The sequence below is a fragment of the Fringilla coelebs genome, assembly GCF_963513975.1.
Source record: "Fringilla coelebs genome assembly, chromosome: 1".
NCBI classification, from domain to species: Eukaryota; Metazoa; Chordata; class Aves; order Passeriformes; family Fringillidae; genus Fringilla; species Fringilla coelebs.
This window is the reverse complement of record NC_140028.1, coordinates 2,714,988-2,739,787: the sequence shown is the minus strand read 5'-3', so window position 1 is coordinate 2,739,787 and position 24,800 is coordinate 2,714,988. Positions and strand designations below refer to the sequence as shown.

At 45.1% G+C, this 24,800-nt stretch overlaps 1 protein-coding gene across 1 annotated transcript in view; it reads left to right on the top strand.

Moving 5' to 3' along the window:
• The window catches only part of ADGRB1 (adhesion G protein-coupled receptor B1), a gene marked incomplete at both ends in the record, with an annotated part of 203,242 nt that extends 178,645 nt beyond the window's left edge, over positions 1 to 24,597 (top strand). Inside the window, 8 exons of the mRNA XM_084209835.1 lie at positions 23 to 194; positions 1,327 to 1,422; positions 4,036 to 4,090; positions 7,693 to 8,369; positions 8,997 to 9,032; positions 9,656 to 9,760; positions 12,389 to 12,442; positions 24,400 to 24,597. Coding sequence (XP_084065961.1) covers positions 23 to 194; positions 1,327 to 1,422; positions 4,036 to 4,090; positions 7,693 to 8,369; positions 8,997 to 9,032; positions 9,656 to 9,760; positions 12,389 to 12,442; positions 24,400 to 24,597 — 1,393 coding nt within the window. The remainder of the gene's footprint in view (positions 1 to 22; positions 195 to 1,326; positions 1,423 to 4,035; positions 4,091 to 7,692; positions 8,370 to 8,996; positions 9,033 to 9,655; positions 9,761 to 12,388; positions 12,443 to 24,399) is intronic.
• Between the last annotated feature and the right edge of the window lie 203 nt (positions 24,598 to 24,800).

The window sequence follows — 24,800 nt, the reverse complement described above, 5'->3', positions numbered from 1 at the left end:
CTCTTTCCCTCTCCCTCGACAGGGCATCCCTCTGGAGCTCCTGCGTGGTGCTGCCCCTGCTGGCTCTCACCTGGATGTCTGCAGTCCTGGCCATCACCGACCGGCGCTCGGCGCTTTTCCAGATCCTTTTCGCCGTCTTCGACTCCTTGGAGGGATTTGTCATCGTCATGGTCCACTGCATCCTCAGGCGGGAGGTGAGAGGGAGGAGTCCTTATCTGTTATATAATTAATGTAATGTCCCATAAAAACTCACCTGGAAAAGTTCCCAGCCAGCCTGGTCACTTCTCTAACCCTATAAATTTTGCTTTGGGGGAGATCGTGGCCACAAAAATGACCGGTGACGTTTTTGGTCAGAGAAAAGGAGGGGTGAATCAGGGTAGAGTTTAGTGAGATGGGATAACATGTCAGGCTTTGCTTGTTTACCAGCAAAATTCTCATTTCCAGAATGTTCACACCCCTCCTCCAAAAAATGCCACATTAAAGAAGTCATCTGTGTGATTTCAGGAGAGGCGAGATGCACTGAGATTTGCAGGATGAAATCTGTGCTGGCATTAACACCCTGATATTCCAGCTAGGAAGTGCAGCCAGCAATAATCAGGCAAGGAAATTGAGGAAATTCTCTTCAGCCTCCCTGTGGAGATTTAAAATGGTGAATTATATCAGGGAAGAAAAGGACGAATCTTTTATGTTTCTTTTATTCTTTTCATCCTACGGAGTGGAGAGACTATTAATAACAGAGACAGGAAGGGGCTTTTTTTTCAATATTAATTTTATCTTCTTACAGTTCCTTTAAATTCAGTAAAACAGATTAATTTCTTATTTCAGGCCAATGAAATCAATGGAATTACACCACTGGCTTGGCTGAGACTCCTTCCACTAATTGCATTATGAATATGAGTCTGCATTTAACTCCCATTGCAGTCTCTGGGATTTTTTTTTTTCCAATTATTTCAGTGAGTTTGGGATGAGATTTATATTACAGGATCCTGATCAGACTTTGTAGACACCAATACAATGATTAATGCAGGAGCATCCATTTTAAACATATCCCAAGCTGCAAAATAAAGGACATTTTTATTCCTGACTGTATAAATCAAGCAAATGGAAGTGACCTAGGCAGTGACCCAGGGTTGCTGGAAAAACTCAGAGTTGCTCTTCAGTGTGAAATACATAACACATAAACCGCGTGAAAGAAATGCCTGGATGCTGCTAAAGCAAGGTCAGCGTCCTTTTGATCTAACAAGGGCTGTTTTTATTTTGGATTTCAGCAGAATTTAACGGGGTTTGGTCAGTCTGACCCTGACCTTTGCCAATCTGTTCCTGCAGGTCCAGGATGCTGTGAAGTGCCGGGTTGTGGATCGTCAGGAGGAAGGAAATGGAGACTCAGGGGGGTCATTTCAGAACGGACACGCTCAGCTAATGGTAGGAAAATCTCCCACTTCCCCCTTCGTAGGGGGTTTTTGGGGATTTTTAACTCATTACTGATAATCAGAGGACTCTGCCCATCCCTGAATTCACCATTCTTATTTCCTTTATACTTTTGCTTGAGTAAACAGAGCCCTTAAAATGGATTTTTTCACACAAATCTGGGGCGTTGCATTGTAATTTTAAGGTTCTCAAGCTCGCACACCAGGTTTTGCAGACATCTTGGTGAGAGAGATCCTTTCTTTCCCAGAAAAATAAAGAACCAAAATACACCTCCCATGTCTTCCAGACCTTTTCATCCCCATCAAGCTGCCTTGTCCTGGCTGGAGCTAGGAAGCTGTAGTTTAATACTGTTTTAATTACAGTCTGTTGGGTTACTGCCATAAAAAATGCTGTCTCTGAGGGATTTTTTTTCTCTCAAAAGCACACTTTGCTTCAATGGGAATAGTTTAAGCCCTGTAAATTGTGGTTCTGTTGTGTAAATCCTTTGCAAACAGTAAAGGAATAGGCTGTGGGGCTTTGCCCTGCATCTGCTCCACTGTTATGATGAAGTTGGTGCAAGAAACATTTAATTTCTGAGGGTTAAGATAAAGATATCAGGAGAATCAGAGGATCTCAGCAACTTCCAAGAGCTCCTGGTTAATATTAGAGCTACAGCACAACCCAGTGATGTTTTTTTCCAGTCACTCCTGTGCAGAGCAGTTTCTGCCTGGGTACGAGGCCTCATTTCAAACAGCACAATTTTGGAGTCAAGACATCAGCAGAGCTTTAATTCCACCACACCTCGGTGGTGTTTGCTAAAAACAGGTGCCTCATTTCTCATTTAAATGCAGAGTCTCCTTATTTTCAGACAGGTTCTCGCTCTGCCTAATTGTGGGTAATTAGAGGGCCCTTTGCATGCCTGGTGCTTTGGCTTCTTCAGTAATAGACACCACAATCAAACCCAGCCTCAATTTTATTTTCCATAAGTTTAACACCCAGAGCTTTCTTATTCTCCCTCTGTAAATCACATGCCTTCAAATTATTTATATAACCCCCTCCAGATTCTCAGCAACCTGAAAAAAGGTGGATCCTGTGATTGTCAGTCTGCTGTTGCCATCTCAAGTTGCAGGGTTTTGCATCTCTGTGCAACTCCACATTTCCATTCATTATCAGCCACCTTGGGAAATCCTGTGTCAGCTACGAGTTTTTTAGCAATGTTGCATTTCCTCCTGCGCTGCTGACGGGTTGTGTGGAGGAGCAGGGAGCTTACAATCACTTTCCTCACATTCCAGCTCAAAAAGCTGAAGAGTCTGGCTGTGACTGATGACTCCTCACTGGTATTTTTAGAGGGGTACAATGTTATTTTGCTGTAAAATCACCAAAGGAATCAAAAGCTTTTGCAGGATGACATTTTTGCTGTTACCTTTTCCGTTTATCTCCAAATCTGCCCAGCTAGTGAAAAGGAGCTTAGCTGAGTAGAACTGTTTCCCCCCCCCAAATCTTGTTGACTGGTATTAAATATAAACTTGTCTCTCATTTATTTATCAGGAGAACTAGTGCAGGCTGTTCAGCTGCATTTTTTCTGGAACTCCTATCACGAAAATGAGATTATATTTTTCTGTGTCATCCCATTTGCCCATTCGAATGTTAGTTCAGTCGTATTTCTCTCCTGTTCTTTTCAGACTTGTTTGATATCCCAGAGAATTTACTGGGAAATTAATATCAGGAAGGCTGAGATAGTTAAAAAACTCTTGGCTCTCAACCTGCTATATTTAAGTGTTTACCCCAGGGGGATGGGGATTTTCCCCACATTCTTCTCAGTATTCAAATGGATTTCATTTCATCACATTAATACAATTATGTTAAGTGTCTTTCTGAAATGATACCAGAAATAATCAGTGAACTCTTCTACCTTTTGCCAGTCTGCAGCTTCCCCATTACTCCATGAAAGCTCACGGCCTGCTGTGACTCAGTTTATCCAGTTCTTTGAAATGTTATCTGCTCAAAGCTTCAGAAAAAGGATTAACTCCTCCTGGGAGAAGAAAGGAGTTCCCTTTGGCTGCACAGACCACTTGAAAAAGTTATTCAGCCTTTGTGCCTGTAGGAGCCATTGATTTTATACGTTAAGAGTTTCAGAAGCAGAGACTTGTTCCCACTCCTTGTGACTTGGTGACAGATCACAAAAAAGCCCAGTGGGGGTGGAGCATTCCCAGCAGGATCCCCAGATTTCTTTAATAAAGGGTGGGGAATCCACTTAAATTCATGTGTGGAGTGATACATCCAAAACACTTTGGGCCAGGAACCTGTTCCCTGTTTTTTTAGGGGTGTGCATAAATGTGTTCCAGCAAGATATTTTAATCAGCCCAGGAATAAGTGAATGGATGAGCAGATGAACAGTTGAAAAGCGATGTTCCAGCTTTATCAGCGGTAAAATCCAAAAGCCAACAGGTGGAAAAAACATGGTGTGTTTTCCATGTTTGAAAATCCAAGCCAAGCTTCTCCCCTCCACTCTCCTGGCAAAGGCTGTGCCCACCTCATTAATACAGTGGGGGTTTTTTGCAATTTCCAAGTTTTCCTGTCCTTCACCACCCCTTTTTGACCACATCCCCTGTGTTCTCTGTCTTTCAGACCGATTTCGAGAAGGACGTGGACATGGCTTGTAGATCAGGTGAGCACATCACAGGTGAGAATCCACAAGTGACCTGGTTTGGGGATTGAACTAGGCCATTTTTTTTCTTCCCTTTCTGTTTCCTTTGTGTGTGTCTTGGTGCCTCGCATGTCCTCACGTGGGTTGCCCTTCCTTTCAACCCCAGCCAAAAGAAAACAACACTCTCAGTTCTCCCTTTGCTTTTCCTATTTTCCTGTAGCTCTTTTGGCCTTTTAACTGAGATCAAGACTTGCCTCTGAGGAATTGTTTTTTGCCATGTAACATGGTGGCAGAGAAGAGCATCAAGGAAGAGATGGGATCCATCTCTTCCTGCTGTGATCCTTCTTCGTTCCAGCAACCCCTGCTGGGTTCATGCCAACCTCAGGCAGCTCTTTGCTCATGAAGGATGTCTTTGTAGAAAGTCTGGAGTCTGGAGAGCCTTCCCACCACTCCACCCGGCTCCAGGCTCTTCTGTGCACCTGGAAGTGGTTGGATCTCTCCTTCTCTGCCTGCTCCTTTCTGCTGTGTGTTCATCACACAGGTTTCTCTGGATCCTGAGGATGTGCATGAGTTGACAGCCCCTTTTCTCAATAATCCCAGGGGTGTCTATGCTGCCTGGATTCTCCCTGGCTGCCTGTTCCTCTCTGCAGGTTTCATCCTCTCCTGGTCCTGGCATGCCTGACCTTTTGGCTGAGGTTATTTTTCTTACCCTTTGTAGATACTGAGGCTTTCATTTGCCCTCCCAGACTTCTCCCCTCTGCCAAGCAAGAGAAATACCAGCTTGCTTGGCAATTGCATAATTCATATCTTCCAAACCAGGATCTTCCCAAGCAAGGGACAGCACAGTCTGTGTTCACTCACCATTATGACACAGCTTCTCTCTCTATCTTTTTATTAATCTTTCTTTCTTGCCTTCCTTCTTTCCTTTTTTCTTGTTTTCATTCCTTCTCTCTTTCTCTCCTTCATTCCCTGCCCTGCCTTTTTTCTTTCTCCCCTCCTCCCTCTCTTTCTATAAACATCTACCTGTCCTTTTCATTTATCCTTTTCTTTATCTCATCTATCATTTATTTATCTGCTCCTAATGTATTTATCTATAATTCATCTCTTTCGTTCTGTCTCACAATCACTTATTTATCTCTGTCCTCAGCTGTCTGTCTTGCTGTACCTGTTATTTATGTATTTCTATCTGTCAACATTTGTCCCTGTCACTGTGTTTCTGTGTATTGTCTATCACTGTCACTATCATTTATCTGTCTAATATCTATCTATATCTTATTTATCTTTTCCTGTCCATCTCTCTGCCTCACTCCCTCTCCCTGTGCTTATCACAGTCACAGTATATTTATCTCACTTACCCCTGTGATATCTTATTTCACGGTCTCTTTTGTCCATTTATCTCTTTTCAGGGTCTCTCCTTTTTTTTTTTCCTTTCTGTTTTTCTGTCTCACACTCTCTAATTTAATTTCTAGCTCTCAGCCTCTTCCCATTTGTCTCTCTCCTTCTCTTTTGACACCAAATATCTCAGTCCTAAGAAATCACGTGTGAAAAATGTGTGTGTGGGGCCGTGTTTGAATTGAGGGGATGCTCAGGGAACATTCACCAAGCACAGAGTCAGCTGTAAACCCCAGCAGACCCCCAGATTCCTCCTCTAGAGGAGCCTTTCTGGATCTGCCACCACACCTCTTCCCAAATTGAGCTTCTCAAAGGAAGAGAAGGACCTGATTTGTTTCACATGATTTCATGGCAGGAGCCCCTGGATCAGCAGCTTGCCAACAGCCTAAGCTTCCCCTCCTTTGCCAGCATCCAACTCTAGAATTTGTATTTGTCTGCCTGGAGATTCTCCTCCTCTCATTAGATGTCTGCCATTAGATTGTGCCAAGATAAGTAGTTAATAATAAACCTCATTTCAGAGACCTTTTGGAGTAGTGCATCATCCCATGCACTCTGCTTATTGAATAATCCAGGAACCCGTCCAATGGTTTCTGGCCATCGTTTCTCCTGGAGGCACCATCTCCCCTCTTGTGATGGATTGGAGATGTGGCTGAGACCACTCAGAACCCCCTCATATTGATCTCCTGGTAGGATTTGCTCCAGGGCTTGGTGTTGAAGGCTCACTCCGCTCCTTGCTTGGAGATTGCCAAGTAGAAACCTCTCCAAACCTATTTTCTGCAGCTGATGTGAGCATGGAGAAGAGCCTGGATCAATAAACCTTGCTGGGGCTCCCAAGGGAAGGGTTTGATTTGCTCTGATTTATCCTAGCAATGCCAAGATGTTTGTGGCTGCCAGAGTTTTCAGCTCTAAAAGCTCTTTACAAGCTCTTTTTATTCTCCTTGGTGCCCTGCTCATCCTGCCTTGTATGCTCTGTGGCTTTGGGGGAGTGGAAGTTTGATCTTCCCGCACTCCCACTCAGAGCTGGTAGAAAAATCAGTGTGTCCTTAGTGCCAATGGGGTGCCCATCCCACCTATGTCCCACATGGAGCAGCTGAATAATGTCAGCTCACCCAAGGATCCTTCTCCCTGGTCCTGAAAAAGATCCATTTACTTATTTTTATTTCCTCCTTGCAATGGGTGAAAGGGGAACATACATTTCTTTCTCTTTTGCTGTGCTGAAGTCCTGGGTAAGTAGCCCACAACACTTTGTCCCTGCCTCACAGTCTGATTTACATGATTTTCTGATTTTCCACCCAGCAGAGACATCAAGGTTGACGTCATTATTTTCCCAAGATCTTTGTTGCAGCCTGAAATCAACTGAGTAATAGATTATTATGCCTGGAAAGGGGACAAATTATTTTTCTTTGTGGACAGTATTGTGTGGGAATGAATGTCCAAATGTCCTTTATGATGTGTTCACTTCCTACTGAGTTTTAAGTTTTCCTCCCTTTTTAAGGAACATTCCCATCACCACTTGCTTTCCTGAAGGGAAATCGAAAATTGCTAAATAATGAGCTCTCACAAACGCTTACCATGATTACTGGAATGTAAGATTTTATGGAGAGCAGTTTGAAATTCATAACAAAATATGGTGTGTTTCAAAATACCAATTTATTAACACTGGAACTGTTAAGGGAAAAGAGTAACCTGAAGTATTTTAGTGAGTTAATACAAAAAATTAAATTTTAAGGGGGCTGGAACTCGATGATCTTTTAAGTTCTCTTCCAGTCCAGGCCACTTGATGATTTTATAATTGTATGAATCATTGATAATGTTGTATTTCAGCTATTTCCTGAATCAAAATATTTTTTTTTACATGAAAGCAACCTTTTATTTTAAAGAATTCTACTGCACAGGTTAATAATGTATAGATTTCATATATACATGCATATAGTAGATGTACTAAATAACTTAAACACTCTTTGGTTTTCAGGGTATTGTTGTCAATATGTTGGCCTAGATGGGAGTTTTGGCCACGGTGGTGTTGGAAAACTCACACCACAGAGAACTCTCTCAAAATAACAAAGTTTTCTTCCTCCCCAGCTTTAATTTTGCCTTCAGTATCCTGGATTTTAAAAATACAAATAATGTTAAACACTGTTGTGCCTCTTTGGGAGAGGTGCTGGCAGGGAGTGACTGTGGGAGGTGTCTTGATGTGTCAACAAAACCCCAGGTGAGGTGCTGAGGACGCTTCTCTGTCTCCCCAGTGCTGAACAAAGACATCACCACGTGCAGAACCTCGACCATCACGGGGACCCTGAAGCGCCCATCGCTGCCCGACGAGGAGAAACTGAAACTCAACCACCAGAAAGGCTCATCCAACTTCAACAGTCTTCCAGCCAACGTCTCCAAGATGCACCTTCAGGGCTCCCCACACTACCTGGGGGCCATCAACCTGAACGAGTTCAGCAACCACTCCCTCACCCTGAAGAAGGACAAGAACCAGCCGCCGAAATCCATCTACATCTGCGACGGGGACATCTTCAAGAAGTTGGACTCGGAGCTCTCGCGGGCGCAAGAGCAGACCCTGGACACCAGCTACGTGATCCTGCCCACCAACACATCCACCTTGAGGGCCAAACCCAAGGATGAGAGCAAATACAGCATCAACATCGACCAGATGCCTCAGACACGGCTCATCCACCTCAGCATGGCCACCGACCCCGGCTTCACGGTCAAGAGTCCCCCGCGGGAGCCGGTGACCATGGCGTGCAGTGAGGTGCAGGGTTCCTCCATGATCCAGCAGCAGCAGCAACTGGCTCCACAGAACATCTCCAACGAGTCACAGATTCCCAACAGCCTGTGTGACACGGGTGACTCAGGGAACTCAGGTGTGGTGTCCAAGAGCGAGACCGTCTCCACCCTCTCCATGAGCTCCTTGGAGGTGAGCGTGGAAATCAGGGCGTTGTTCTCAGCCCAGGGTGGTGTTCTGCCCTCAATCCCACCACTCCAGGGAGTTGAAAAGAACTTTAGGGAAATTGTAGCCCAGGATGCAATGCCAGTGTCATATTACCCTGAGGGACCACTGGCATGTGGTCATATTTTCAAATGTGGTGTCACAGCTTCCAGAGCACATTCCATTGCTGGATGAACTGTTTTTAGCCCTACCAGTGCTGCAAAGTCAAAAAAAAAGTTAATTTGTCAAAGACTGTTCATTTTAATGCCAGGCACTTGGCCTTATCTTTTCCCCATTCTATCCTCTGCCCTATTTACCATTTTGATGGTTTCAGTCATGATACAGATGAGAACACCCCAGTGATCCAGGCTTGACAGGGCTTGGAGCAACCTGGGATAGGGGGAAGTGTCTGTGCCCATGGCAGGAGGTTGGAACTGGGTGGTTTTAAGATCCTTTCCAACATAAATGATTCAATAACTCAAAATATTTGGCACTTCCCATCATGGAGAGCCAGAAAAACATGTTAAAGGTGTAGAAAAATAGAAAGGAGAAGGACTTTTCCTGTTTTATCCTCTTACTAACCTTTACCCATCTCTTTTTCTTCCCAATACCCAGAGGCGGAAATCCCGGTATGCAGAGTTAGATTTTGAGGTGAGTGCATCCCTTTCTGAATGTTGGTCCTCAATTTTTTGAGCAGCCCTCTCCAATTATCTCACCCTTGCCAGAGCACAGGAAATCCATATTCAGCCTGCTAATACGTGGAAAGGGAAATCCTTCCAGAAATTGTCCTGCCTCTCCTTCTGGGCAGCAGAAGGTAGAAGTGAAATGCAGACAGGTCAGATTAAAAAGAAAATGAGATTGTGGAACAGTTTCTAATGAAATTAGCTGAATTCTACATGTCTGGGTGATCTCTGAGCACATTTACAGAGGTGACAACCTGAGGAAAGGCTGGGCATGAGGACAGGTATCAGTTAAAGAAGGGCAGCAAACCTTCCTTAGGACATTGACAGTCAAGCTCATATTCTGCAGCATAAAAATTTGATTATTGCAAGTTTAAGGGGGTTTTTTAGGTCAACAATTAGTATTTTCCACTTTCTCCCACCATCTCACCTTGAAAATAAAGGCAGTGCTGCAGTGGGTCCTCAGTAAAGGCTGCAGGTATTTTAGGCACCTGCAGGGAGACACAGCTGGGGTTAAATGATGTAACTCTGAGGGGAGGACGTGCTCCTGATGAACAGGGTTTGCTGACCTGTGGCCCTTTGTGTTTGCTCCAGAAAATCATGCACACAAGGAAACGTCACCAAGACATGTTCCAGGACCTGAACAGAAAACTCCAGCACGCAGAGAAGGAGAAGGAGTCTCCAACAACGGACAGCAAGGTTAGTCAGACACTTCCAGAATCCCTCTGGTGCCAGCAGGAGCATGGGAACCAGCAGGAAATTGGTTTTCAACCATGCATGTTGCAAAAAACACACATGCACCACACAGCAGCCCAGCAGGAGGATGTCTGTCCCCATGTCTGTCCATGGTGTTGTTTTCCCTTTGTCTGTCCTTGGCATTCCCTTCCAGGTCATCCCTTTGTGCCCTATTCATTCACTCTTAGGGAGGAACTGGAAATTGGGTTGACCATGAGAAATCTGGGTGAACAGTGGAGAGGGTAGAAAGAGGGGAAGCATCTCCCCTCCCTTGTGGGGCTGAGGCAGAGGCCAAGGTGGCAGTGATGGGATATTTAGGATGGCCACAGCAGTGGGATTTAAGGTGTGATGTTGGGAGCACATGATGGGGACTGGAGACTATGAAATGTATGTTATTTGTGACGGCTGATCACCTGAGCATGTGGAAATGAGCAGGTCCCGACAAGGCCATAAAGGTTCTCCAAGGGCTGGAGCATCTTTCCTATAAGGAAAGGCTGAGAAAATTTGGATTGTTCAGCCTGGAGAAGACTCCTAGATGAGCTTGTGGTGGCCTTTCAGTCCCTTCAGGAGCTGGAGAGGGACTTTGACAAGGTCATGTAGTGACAAGACTGTGACAGCCAACAAGGGGCAAGGGCTCTAACCTGAAGGAGAGTAGGGTCAGATTGGATATTTGGAAGAAATTCTTCCCTCTGGGGGTGCTGAGGCCCTGGCACAGGTTGTCCTGTGAGGAGCTGTGGCTGCCCCATCCCTGGAATAGTCCAAGGCCAGGTTGGACAGGGCTTGGAGCAACCTGGGAGAGTGGAAGATGTCCCTGCTCATGCCAGGGGGTTGGAATGAGATGATTTTTACAGTCTTTTCTGACCCAAATCATTCTGTGGCCCTGTGATATCCAGGAGCAAAGTTCCAGGGGGAAAAGGCAACTCCTTTAAAGGAGACAGACTTAGGGAAGGACCTTTCAGCCTTTCATAGAGGCAGAGATCTGGGACTGGAAAAAAATTATCATCAGCCTTTGTAATAATTGGTATTATAAATAATAAAATAAGGAAGAACAGGCAGATGGCACCTTCCAGCCAGCTGGGCAAGGACTGAAAGTCTGCAAGGATTTCTTACAGCTCCAGCTGAAGAGAAAAACAAGCAGCAGAGCCAGGTTGGCAGTAAGAAATTAAATTTCCTGCACTCAGGAGAGAGGCAAGGTGAGCTAATTATAATAATTCTTGGTGATTTATAATCAAAGCCCCTCATGACAAGAAAGACATTGAGGGGCTGGGGAGGGAAGGGCAACAAAGATGGAGAAGGGTCTGGAGCATGAGTCTGGTGAGGAGCACTTGAGGGAGCTGGGGGGACTCAGCATGGAGAAGAGGAGGTTCAGGGGGGACTTTCTGCTCTCTAGAACTCCCTGACAGGAGGTTGGAGCCAGGGGGGTGTTGGTTTTCTCTCCCAGGTAAAAAGTGATAGAACAAGAGGAACCAGCTCCAGGTGCACCGGGGGAGTTCAGGTTGGATATTGGGGAAAATTTCTGCAGTGAAAGGGTGGCCAAGCATTGGAGGAAGCTGCCCCAGAGAAGTGGTGGAATCACCATCCCTGGAAGTGTTCAGAAACCAATTGTAGATGTGGCACCTGGGGACACGGTTTAGGTGTGGCCTTGGCAGTGCTGGGCTAACAGTTGGATCAGTGATCCTGGAGGTCTTTTCCAACCTCAATGATTCCATGATCTTAAGACAGATCCAGGATGTGGCACCTCCGTGCAATGTGGCAGATGTGGCACTGGTGAGGTTTATTTTGAAGGGACTCCCTTGGAGGCAAGAGCAGAGCTCAGAGGGTGATGGAACGAGAGGTTTGGGGTTTTTTGGATGGAAGCAGAGCACTGCAGAGCCTTTGGTCTGTGTTCTGACCCTACAGCATTGCTGTGCTGAGCTCCAGAGATGTTACCCCAGCAAATCCCACTTTTGTTGTGTGTGGCAAGGTGTCATTATGGGCTGCCCAGTGTAACAGAGTGAGAGGCAGTGGGTCTGCAGGTTCAGACCAAATAATCCTGCCTGGCCCAGAATCCCAGTATATCTCACTCAGTGTCACCTCTTGGGGTTTTTTTGGGTTTTTTTCAGCTATTTTAGTATGATGCAGCTGTAAACCCAAAAAATGCTTAAATCTGGTGTAAAAGCTAATCTGTGGTCTATTTGCAGGAGGGGTTTATAGATTGGGAAGGTTTAGCATTTCAGAGATGCATCTATGTAGAATTAAAGTTGCCACTGTCAGCATCAAAGAGCTTTGAGCTGCTGAAGGAGGTCCTGAAGGTGGCTTTTGCATATTGACTGAATCTTTTTCAAGCTGGGAATTATCTCTTGGATGTAACAGGAGAGGGGGAGCTTGTGAAGAGCAAGATTGGCGAAGCAGGAGTGGGTATTGGTTTAAAAAACATCCAAAGCAATACAAAGTCAAATAAACAGGTATTTTCCAGCCTTTTTTCTACCATTTGCTGCTAAGAACCCCATTGGAACTCAGGCCCCATCTTCAGCTCACCCAGGGAAGGCAAAGAGCAGATAACAGGGATTAAAGGAACAACAAAAGAATGCTTTCTCTTTTATGCATGTTTAGGTTATAAAACGATGGAGTGCTTCTTCTGGTGGCAGTGATAAAAGAAACCTTAGTGTAAGTCTGGCTTTTATTTGCACTGCAGAGCGTCCTGGACCTATCCCAACCCCTTCCATGACATTGCCTTGGTTTGAAAGACAGTTTTCTGCTAAGGATGGCAGGATCCTCCCTTGAAATGGAAAATGTAAACCCCCTCCCTCCAAATTATAATTATAATTTTGAAATTAAGGGGCTCTCAGGCAAAGATATGGGAGCAGGAATAACAATTCTTTACTAGGAAAATTAAAAATACAAATGCTATTGCATGTATTTTTACAAAGAAATGCAATGAAGAAAACAAACCAATGACAGAGTCAGAATATGCCCTGACACCCTATGGGTCAGGATGGTGGCAGCAGTCCCATTAAATTGTGGCTCAGCCCTCCTGCAGTGCCAGCTGTGGTTCTGCTGGAGCAGGGATCCTGCACAAGGGTGGAGTTTTCCTCTGAAGGTCCAGTGGTGGTGTAGATGGGCCTGGTCTCCTCTGGAAATCCAGTGGAGAAGAAAGCTGCTCCTCTGGGAATGCAGTGGGAAAAGGCTGCTGTTGTGATCCAAAACCTCAGATCATACCCAGGTAGGAATGCTTGGCTCCTCCCCCTGGGCGGAGCATCTCCCCATGGGATGATGTAATTTTATCAGTCATGCAGTGACACTCACTGGCCCATGAACAGCAGAGATCTCCTGGAGGGAGGATTGGTTTGTGGAAGAGATAAAGAAAACTGCCCAATGAACAGAAGGTAACTGCCCCACCTCTAACAGTTGGGAAATAGAATACACACCCCCAGCTAAATCTTTCAACCTAAGGCAGACATGAATCCAAACATTCCTTAACCAGCAGAAAGCTCTGTGCCCTGTGGGCATGAGCAAGGTCATGACAGGATCCTGGAGTACCTCTGAACCCTTCCTCATCCCAGAGCAGAAGGGATATCTCCTGGGTCTGCTCCATCTGCCTGCATTGCTGTTCTCTCTAATTTCCCTTTTAAATAAAAAAACACAAAGTCAAGCTCCCAAGTCTCTCTCAAAGCCTGGCATTTTCCCAGCCTCTCCTGGCAGCATGTCCCATTGTCCTCAGTCCTTTCCAGGATACAATGCTTGTCCTGATCTTGCTGTTCCTCTCTCCTCCCTCAGTTCCAAGGTCAGAAAAGTGCTGATGAAACTGGAATTAAATGTCTGCACAGGACGGGCATCATGTGGATTCGTAGGAATGGTGCTAGACATTTTTAGGGATCAGTTTTTTAGGGATTTTATTGTAAATTGCCATCCACACAGTACTCCAGTGCACTTACCATATCACACTAAACACAAGCTCCTTTCAAATGAACTCCTAAATTGTTAGATTTTAAAGAAACACCAAGAAAAGAATGGGATAAAGGAACAGATTTTCAGTCTCTTTAGAAAAAAGGGTGGAAAATTCAACCATCACGTTTTATTTATTGTTGAGAATGTCTCCAGCTTCAAGGGTAAAATATGATTTTTAGAACCCCTTTTAGAGGGGTTTTCAGCCATGACACAAAGGTTTATACAAGCACATATGTTCCTCTTTTTAGGCATCCTGACAGATGGAAACTTGGGATAAATGTTAGTGCTATGTACACTTGATAAAGAAAAATGTCCTTTGCTCACTGTCCCAGAGAAGTAACTGGCAGAGCTGGAAACATAATCAGGGACTCACAGAATCATTAAGGTCGAAAAAGACCTCTAAAATCATCAAGTCCAACCACTAAACTGTGTCCCAAAGTCCCACAACTAAAAATTCCTCCCAGAATGTGACTCTACCACTTCCCTGGGCACCTGTTCTGATATTCAGTATCCCAGCTCTCTTGACCACCCTTTCAGTGAAAAAATTTTTCCTAATATCCAGCCTAAACCTCCCCTGGCACAATTTGAGCACATTTCCTTTTGTCCAATCCCTTGGGAAAAGAGACTTGAGTTGTAGGGAATTTTAAATGGAGACAGGTTTGGGAATGAATTCTGCTTTTCCATCAAGCTGTGCTTGAGGAGTCCTAATCCACATCCTGCTGGGATTAGGGTGTCCCCATTGCCATCAGCTTCCTAATGAGTGGGGCTGCTATGTCAGGGAATTATGGGAAGCAGGATAATTCCTGGAATGCCAGTCAGGTCTGAATCCTGCTCGTATTCCAGGCATTCCCAGGGATGTGGCACTGGCCACAGTTTTTGTTTCTCTGCAGTTATTTTGCTGGAAACCAAAACACATTTCTAATGGTGAACTAAGTTGAACCTCAGAGTACAATAATAAAGAATTGCCCTTCCTTAAGGAATAAACATGGATTTTTTCCATATTTTCTTTTCCAGTTTATTGCATAAAATTTATTTAATGTGACACATAGTATCTTTTGTCTGTACCTCAACTCTAAAATGCTCCCACTGGAAGCACCTCAACTACTCCTGATTAAAATCACATTTTCCAGCAGGATCCACGTTCAAAGCACACAGGACCACACATCCAGGTGGTGGTCAATCCTTGGCCACCTCATCCCTGCAGCAGAAAAACATGGTCAAACTCAAAATGGCTTTGGGCTGAAGGAGGGACATTTAGATGGGATATTGGGAAAAAGTTCATCCCTTTGAGGTCCTGGCACAGGTTACCCAGAGGAGCTTTGGATGTTTCAGCCTGGAAGTGTCCAAGGCCAGGTTGGGCAGGGTTTGGAGCAACCTGGGATAGTGGAAGGTGTCCCTGCCCATGGCAGGGATGGAATGAGGCAATATTTAAGATCCAACCCAAACCATTCTGGGATTCTGTGATTTGTGGCTGTAAGGACTGATCAGGGGTGTAGACACTATTTCCCAAAGTTAATTTTTCCATACTAGGGAATTAAGATTGGAGCAGGACGACGTCCAGCAAGATCTGATGACAGCCAAGTTGAAAAGTCAGGTTTTTAATGCACAGATGGATGTCTGTATGACCTTCCCATGATCCTGGCAGTTCCCTTCCCACTCTGGATATTCTGTGGTAAATTTTTTCTCCTTTGCAATCTTCAGGTGAGGCAAGGAAGGTGGAGCTGATTTTTTTCCTAACACAGAAGGAAATTTTGGGGTTGTAGGCAGGAATTTTTTTGCTCATGTTGTGCTGGAATTTGGGACAGATGTTCTCTGTCCACCTGAAGAGACGGAAGAATCTAAAAATAGCACCTCAGGCACAGCTGGTTTGCTGTGCTCACCCTCCTCCCAAACCTGTGGAAGTTTCACATTGTTGCCCTTCCATTTAATCCCAGACCAAACTAGAAGCTGGCATAGCCCCTGAGAGGAAAACTGAATGAGCTCTGTGTGTGTGGAATATTTATTCCCTTGACAGCTTATTTGCAACCAGGAAGCATCAAAAGAACTAAAGACTTGGAGACAAGCACGGCAGGATTTGCATCAAAATACCCAGCCACCCCCACCAGGCATCCTGATGAAAATTTAAAGCTCTCTTGGTGTCTGGGATGCCCCAAACCCTCATTTTTAAGGCTGCAATAGGCAGTGAGTGGCTTCCACGTGGACTATAAATCTCACTTTATATTAGGGAGATTTTGGACGTATATTGAAATGCTAGGTTGGGACTGACTCAGACAGCAGAGTTCTTCCTTCCTAATCACTCCCATCACTTTGACTCCTTCTTTACTTCCCCAATTGCTACCAAAAAAAGAAAAAAAACCCATTGTTGAAAAACTCTGCTGCAAGTTTGTTTCTCCCTTTCAAAGCCCGACCTTTGCCTGTCAGACTGCAGGCTCCACCACGCAATTTCTTCCCTTTTTTCCTCCTAAATACACAGAGTTACCCAGCTTTGAATTCTTGTAGCTGAGAGTTCTTCACATTAAAGCAGAGTAGTGGTTATTTTCAAGCTGCTTTGTACTACACAGGAAATATTTTTCCTGTGCAGATCTGTGTTCTCAGGATTTAACATCTCCAATGCTGCTGCTCCCTGGGAGTTAATTGCTAAAGAAATTCCTGAGTTTGGGCTGGACATTGAGAGGGGTCTGTGGCTTTGTAGGCTTTTAAAAAAGCCAAGGTTTTGCTTCTCCTACGCTTTGATAGCACTGGAAGTGGTGCTCCTGCTTCCCCCTCAGCAGGAATCCTTTGATCCAGCTCCATTAGAGAAGTTGGAATCACATCCATATTCCTCTTTTCCTGCCAGCATCTGGCTTGGCATTCATTTTAAACAGCAGCTCTTTGCTTGTGACGAGGTCAGCGCTGGACAGAGCAGTGCAAATTCCTTGGATTTTCTCCTTCATGTTGATGAGCTCCCTGCCATGTTCAACTCCCTGCAGCTGGAATGGCTTTTGCTTTGGCTCCTGTCCTGCAGCTCACATGCAGGATCTGGACTCAGTTTACAATTCGTAGAATCATAGAATAGTTTGGATTGGAAGGAATATTAAAGATCATCTCATCCCACCCCCCTGCCATGGACAGGGATACCTTGCACTGTCCCAGGTTGTTCCAAGCCCCATCCAACCTGGCCTTGGACACTTCCTGGGATGGGGCAGCCACAGCTTCTCTGGAAAAAAAACACAACTCTCAAATCCCATCCCAAATCTCTGTTGATCCTGAAAAGCACCTGCTCCATATCATATTTTAAAAAGCTATAAAGTTTTTTTCTGCCTAACTTTTCCTTATTTCCTTCTGGACAGTGCTTCTGTCTGAATTCCTCACTTTATTTTCTCACAATGAGATTTTTCTGAACTTTCCTCTTTGGGCATCTGGAAATTTGCCCATTCCACCAGCACTGGCTTTGGCAACATAATGGAGTTTTGAGAAAAAAGGACCATGGAGTCACAGCAAAAGGGCAAAGGGTTTTAAGATGAAGGAGAGCAGGCTTAGATTGAGTATTTGGAAGAAATTCTTCCCCATGAGGGTCGTAAGGCCCTGGCACAGATTGTCCAGAGGAGCTGTGGCTGTTCCATCCCTGGAAATGTCCAAGGCCAGGTTGGATGGGGCTTGGAGCAACCTGGGACAGTGCAAGGTGTCCCTGCCCGTGGCAGAGCATGGAATGAAATGACCCTAATGTCCCTTCCAACCCATCCATTCCCTGATTCCATAATTCTATGATTTTATGAATATTGATGGATATTGCAGCTCATCCCCAGGCAGAGCTGTGATTCCCTGGTGTGCTGTGCTACAGGAATTGGAACACTGGGAATCTGCTGGCTGGATGTCCCTCTGCAGGGGAAGCTCCACTTTTGGGAAGGGTGTCTTTGTGTCACATCTTTAATCCTCTCTGCACTGCTTAAAGGCAAATTTTAACAGACCAATTAGTGAAGCTTTTATAGGGAGGAGCTCTGCATAAAGTCTGATAATTACCGCAATAAATTCTGTTATGAAAATGACGTCAAATCTTAATTCAGTCAGCCATAAACCATCTGCCAGCTCCCAGGTATCAAAATATACCATCAATCAGAGGTTCACCTCTTCCTGCAGATCATCCAGCACCTTTTGTCCCAACAATTAGGGGATAAAATTTGTCCTCTGTATCCTTTGCTCCAACACCAGGCAGTGCCACCAGTATATTGAAACTCCTGGGTTTTTATACTCTGAAGTATTAATAATTCTTTATAGAGTATGAATAAAAGACTCTATGAAAAATTGTGCTTTGGGTGCTCTTGATCCCCTCCTGGATCCCCAGTTGCCCCCATGAGGCAGCTTTGAGAGTTTTCATCATTTTAGGGAATTTAGTCCCCCAGGTGGGCACTTCACAGACCATAAACATTGTCCCAAAAAAGGTTGGGATTGGACCAGCTGGATTAACAGCAAGGATGCTCTGGAAAACAGCCTGTTCCTCATGCTGGTGGGACCACAGGTGTTCTGTGCAGCCTTCAGGCTTTTCTGGAGTCAATAAAAGACTTCCTTGATCCAGAGCCTGTTCACCTTCAGCTGTTTGGCCTCACTGGAATTTGTCTCACAGCCACCCCTTCAAGATGGATGAACTTCAGGGAATACAGAAGCAGAAGAGATTTTTATAGCCCAGCAAATGTTGGGTATTTCAAATTTCCTAACTGATCTCCAAGTTAAAACCACAAATTATTTCTACTTTTTTTTTTTTTCCAATTTAATTTAATGAAATTCTGAACAAAGCCAGCCACTTCCTTTTACTTTGCTTTTCTCCTAAATGAAAAGGAAAAAAAAAAAAAAGAAAAAGCATAATCTTTGTAGTTCAGTAGCATAAAATGAAAGAACTGCAGCTACTTGTTTCTGTGAAGGAAAGGAAAATTTATCATTCTCTAAAGAAAGAGGACAGCTTTCCCATTTCCTAATCACTTTTCATCGACATTGATCTGAAGATGGATTAGACAAGCGTGAGCCACATTTATCCTTCAAATTCCCTGCTCTACACTCTGAATAACTTCATCCTGGTCCTGCAGTCATCCATGTCGTGGGGAGAGACCATTTGGGTCATGAAATATCCTTCCAGCTGCCCCCAGAGGCAAGGAAAGCAGCACAGGAGGGAGTTCCAGGGGATTATCACTGAGAGCTCAGCAGAAGGCCCTGAGTTGCTCTTTGGTTATTCAGGGTAACCATAAAAACTGTCTGTTAAAAAATAAAAATTAACAAAAAAAAACCAAACAAACAAAATCCCACCAAAACAAACACAGGGAGGTGCAGCTTGAGCAGCCTGAGCAGTTCATGGGCTTTGGCTGAAGTGGGAGATCCAAGCTGTGCCTCAGAGCAGTATCTTGGTATGTATTTATGCACTGCAGGGATGCTGCTCCTAAGGAGAAGAGTTGGGACAGGAGCTCGGGATGAAGCCAGCCTGGACTCCTGGAGGCAGCACAGGAAAAGTGTTGAGGGTGAGGGGATTCTGCCCCTCAAACCTGTTCTGGTCAGACCCCACCTGGAACCTTTTGTCCAGTTCTGGGATCCCAGCACAGGAGGGACCTGGAGCACCAAGATGATCAGAGGGATGGAGCAGTTCTGGTATGAGGAAAGGCTGAGAAAATTGGGATTGTCCAGCCTGGGGAAGAGAAGGCTCCAGGGAAACCTTAGAGTCCCTTCCAGTGCCTGAAGGAGCAGCAGGAGAGCTGAAGAGGGACTTGGGACAAGGGATGGAGGGACAAGACAAGAGGGAATGGCTTCAAATTGGCAGAGGTCAGGGTTAGACAGGATATTGGGAAGGAATTCTTCCCTGTGAGGGTGCTGAGGCCCTGGGACAGGTTGCCCAGAAAAGCTGTGGCTGTCCCATCCCTGGAAGGGTCCAATGCCAGTTTGGACAAAGCTTGGAGCACCCTGGGATAGTGGAAGGTGTCCCTGCCCAGAACAGGGGCTGGAATGAGATTATTTTTAAGGTCCTTCCAACCTAAACCATTCTGTGATGTTGTGATGATTCCCTGAAGAGCCAGGGTGAAGACCCATCACCATCACCTTTCCATACCCACCACGAGTCCAGCACAGGTGACTCTGCAGTCTGCCAGGACCAGCTCCAGCAGAAGGGTGTGTGGATTATCTCAGTGCACTTTGCCTCTGTTTTTGTCAGTTGGGGGTTTTATTGGCACTGTAGCCTAAAAACTTTTTATCCCAAATCCCCTTCCTCCATTTTAATAATTTGCAGCTAAAATGAAAGTCAGGGCTGAATGAAGGAGACTCCCAGTGCCACCAGGATGACGAACACCTCGAGTCTGGAGCTGGTTTTACCCCAGCTCTGAGTGTGGGTGCTCCCTAATTCCCACCCCTTTTTTTTTTGCTGCACAGTCCTGGCACCAGGCAAGGACTGATAAACATTTCCCTCCTTCCCAGAAGCTCCTGGGCTGTGTCAGGCCAGAGTGATGGCTCTGTCCCTGGCTCCTGGTGCTCTCAGCCCCTGTCTGGGGCCAGTCCTGGCTGTCTCAGAGGCACTGAGCCAGCTCCAGTGCCTTTTCCAGCCAGATTACACATCCCTCTCTCCAGGATTTCTCTTTCTTTTCTGTGCATAGCTCAGTTTTCCCTCCTGTCTGCAAGGATTGCAAAGACCCCACAGTGAAGCTGGAGGGAAATGCCAGGGTTGGAGCATGAGCCCACTGCCTGTTTCTCTGTGCTGCTCAACTGGCCAAGACCCCATAAAAACTTTTTTCCATATGGAGGGAAAGAAAAGGGGAGCTGTTCCCAGGAGCCTGCTACCAATTCCCAGGGTACCCTGTGCCAAGAGGAGATTTTCTTTTGTCTCCCAGCATCCTTCCCAGAGCTCTGCCAGGCTGATTAACCTGCTCAGACATCCCAGTGGGCACAGAGTCCTCCTGCAGCCAGCACTTCCCCCACAGCCTCACCAGAGAAGCCTGATCCTTTCCTGAGAATGCACAACTAAAAGCAAGTCTCCCTTCTTCATTTCCTCATTTTCCAGAGCTCTTTTTCATCTTCTAACTGTGAATAAACACCTTTGGAGTCACTAAGCCCACCAGTCACAGGTAGATATCACACTGATAAGGAGGATGGAAATCACCATGTGGGGTCAGACCCAAGGGCAGTTTCTGCCTCCTCTCCATGGCAGAGTGGCAGGGAGCTTGGAAAGACAAAAGGGTCAGGCTGTGGTGGTGCATCTTCAAAAAGATCCCCAAAACTCCAGGAATTTGTGCTCAGGGACCCCTTGATGCAGAGTGGTGCCACTTCACTGGATGGCGCCGAATGGATGCTGTTTTTGTGAGTGTTTCCATTTGCTTTTTATGAGTTTGGAAGTTTTCAGGATGGACACAGAGGTGTGGAAAGGTGGCCTGGAGGTTGGCTGGGCACTGTGGGCAGGCCCAGCTCACAGGGGTTCACTCCTTGGTGCTCTGGAGTTCCTTTGTTGGAAGGGATTCTCCCAATCCCCACCATCACTGGTCCATTCCTATCATCCACAGGCCTCTCAAAGCTTCACAGACCTCTTTTACATCCAACCATAATCTCTTTTAAGGCCTGAAGGTGGGAGTTTGCAATCTTTCCTGCCACAAGACATTCTCTATAACTTTATCCATGGCTGGAAACTGGCCATATTTATCATTTCCCTTTTATCCTTCTCTCAGAAAGCCCACAGAGTGCCCAGAATATTCAAGATGCAGGTGCAGAATGGAGCTGTTTGCTGCCAGAATAATATTTCCTCTTTCATTCTCTCTTCCTTTCTTAATTTTTCTCTTCTCAACAACTCACAACAATTAATATCTGGGGTTTGAATAATTATTGTCACCCTTAGGTGGTGTTCCCCAGTGACAGGGCTGATCAGAGGCCACTGCTGTAGATGTGAGTTCATCATTTTTGTATTTTTTTCAGGTTTTTGAGGCTTTTTTCCCTTCAATTTCTGTTCCCTCCCTGGATTTGCAGCTCCTCCTGCTCACTAGCCCATGGCAGGGAGGGCTCTGAGGTTTGCTGATCACGTTCAGGGTGCATGATCAGATCTGGGAGCATCCTCCCAGCATGAAGGAGAGGCTGAAGGTCAGGAGTGTGGCAGATGGAGAGAGACTGCTGAAACAGGGATTGGCTGCAAACAGAACCTGATGCTGAAGGTGGCCATAAATAATGCCATCACAAAAGGGCTCTAGTTTGAGGGGAAAAACTGAATTATTTATGAACTTCATGCATAAGATCACTTGTGCTGCTCTCTAATACAGCTGTGGACATCAGCAGCTTTGAAAACTTGCGGCATCACAGCAGTGGTGGGAGAAAAAAAAATGTTTTTCATTGAAAAAAATTCTGTCTTGACCAAGGTTGCTTTTCTTCACCTTTTCAGAAACTTAATTTCATTCCAATTTTTGCTCTATTTGTGCTTCTTTCTCTGTGCTCCTTCCTGCTGTATCTTTTCAGGCAGTCTGATGGTCTCCAAAAAAAACTGTAGATGGAAATTTCCCTTCAGGAAACTTCCAGCTTGTCTCATCAAGACACACACAAGAGTTAAAGAGATTCCAATTTTAGTTGCAGTGGTTCTAAAATAAGTTCCAAAAAAGATAATGGAATAAATCACAAATTTTATCACTTCTTCTGTTGTATTAGTATTAATCTATTAATCAGTGTTGTGTTGTATTGTGGAATAAAATAAGAATGGCATCAGCAGCATAAGGAAAACTCTGCATTGTAAAGTTATGTAGAGTTATTGTAGAGTTATGTAGAGTTATTGTAGAGTTAATGAAAACCTCAGCTGCAGATTTCAAGAAATTGAGAATTTAGTGTTTTACATTCTTTTGAGCAATACTTTTACACAACCTGATTTTAAAAAAACAACAAACCCAAACAACAATTCTCTTTAAATAGGACTTAACTTGTATTTCTCCCTTTGAATGAAAATAATTTCGGAATGCTTTCACTTCATTTGGAGATGTTTACCTAGTCTGTGCATTCCCCACCTTCTAACCACCAAAAACTCTTGCCCAGAGCTTTCCTCTTGGGAGTAGTGACGTGCAGGACCAACTTCAAGCACATCTTATTTTTACATTAAAGTTTGGACAAGCAGAACTCCTGGCTTGGGTGAGCTGCCCCTGCAGGGATGATTCCACAGCAGCTTTCCTGTCAGCACTGCATGGGGAGCTGGGACAAACAGCCTGACAAAACCATCTTAGGGAAGGACAAACTGAGGAGCTGAGGCTGCTGGATGAGCCTGCAGCAGATGGGGATGGAAGTTTCCTACGGAGCTACAATGCTCTCAGTAGCATCCTGGAGTGACCCCACAGCCTTTTGTGGCTTCATCTCCCCTCAGTCAATACATTTTGGTGACAGCCTTGAGCTGTGACACATCCTGGTGGGGTGTCCCCTGCACATCCAGCTCCTCACCTTCTCTCCAGGCTTTTCCCTCCTCGTTGTCATCCTCCACAAGCCACCTTCCTCCTGCCCTTCCCACTTCTCCTTTGGGAGTGGCTCAAAAGGGCTCTGTCATGTCCAGGGTCCAGGGAAGCCTTTTCTTGCCCAGTGCTGGAGTGTTTTTGTGGAGATAATTAAGTGTGAAAAGCATCACTGGTGTTTGGAGGAGAAGTTGAGTGGAACAACTCATTTAAAACCTTTCCTTTCTCTACCCACTGAGGAACACACCCATTTTCCAGCCCCTAGCCCTCCCCAGAGCCTTGTCTTGGTGCATGTCAGCAAAAACATGGAAAGATTTTCTGGATCAATATCCATGGTGGGGTGCTGGGGGGAGACTGGGTCAATAAAGCCTCCAGGGCTTGGTGTGGAGTTGGTGGAAATGTTTTCAGCCTCCAAGCTGAGCTCCAGCTCCTCAAGCAGCATGGATTTGGTTCTCTGGCAGAGCAGGGAGCAGGTTCTGCTGCAATTAGAGAGTCTCCAAATAGCTGTGCATCAAATGCAATGGGAGGTCAGGAAGAGCTCATTGTAATCTGGATTTCATACATGGGTTGGGTTGGGTTGGGTTGGGTTGGGTTGGGTTGGGTTGGGTTGGAAGAGACCTTAAAGATCTTATAGTTCTTTATAGTTTCTTATGGTTCTTTAAAATCTGAATAGTTCTTTAAGATCTTACAGATCTTATAGGTTCTTAAATCCTATAGTTCCTGTAGTTCCACCTATAGTTCCACCCCCTGCCATGGGCAGGGACACTTTCCACTATCCCAGGGTGCTCCAAGCCCTGTCCAACCTGGCCTTGGACACTTCCAGGGATGGGGCATACACAGCTTCTCTGGGAATTCCATTCTAGGGCCTCACCACCTTCACAAGGAAGAATTTCTTCCCAATATTCCATCTAAATTGACCCTCCTCCCTCGTAAAGCCATCACCACTTGTCTTGTCACTACATCTGTGGAAGCAGAAAAAAAACACACTCAGTTTTTCAGTAGTAAAAACCTCAGCTGAAGGCTGAAATATCCAGTCATTAAGTGATGGAGGTGGCAGTGGAAAGAAAAAGCACATTTTCTTCCTGAAAACAGACAGTTTGTGCACTAAGTGTCATTTTCATTGGTACCCCACTCTATTTTGGATGAGAAGCTTCATGGAAAAAACAATTTGTCGATACAAGAGGAGGTAAAATCCTGGTATTTCTTGCATTTTACACTAACTTTTCTTTCTTTCTCTCTCTTCTTTCTTACATTTCCCTCCTCCTGCAGCAAGAAAAACAGCAGACACCAAACAAGAGACCCTGGGAAGGCATCAGGAAAGTCCAGTCCCCGCCATCATGGGTTAAAAAGGACATCGAACCTGTGGCACAGTCTCCCCTAGAACTAAAAACTGTAGAGTGGGAGAAAACAGGGGCCACCATCCCCTTGGTGGGACAAGACATTATTGACCTTCAGACAGAGGTCTGAGCAGCAAGGGAAGAAAAAGGACTTTTTTTTTTTCCGGAAAACAAACGAAACAAACAAAACAAAACCACATTTTAAAGAAATGATTAAATTAAATCGGAACCGAGGGAGAGAAGTGTTTGGTTTCTTTTGAAACCTTTGGTAAGATGGAGTAACTTTTGTATTGTTCTCAGCAGAGAGGGGAAATATTACTTTATAGAGTATAG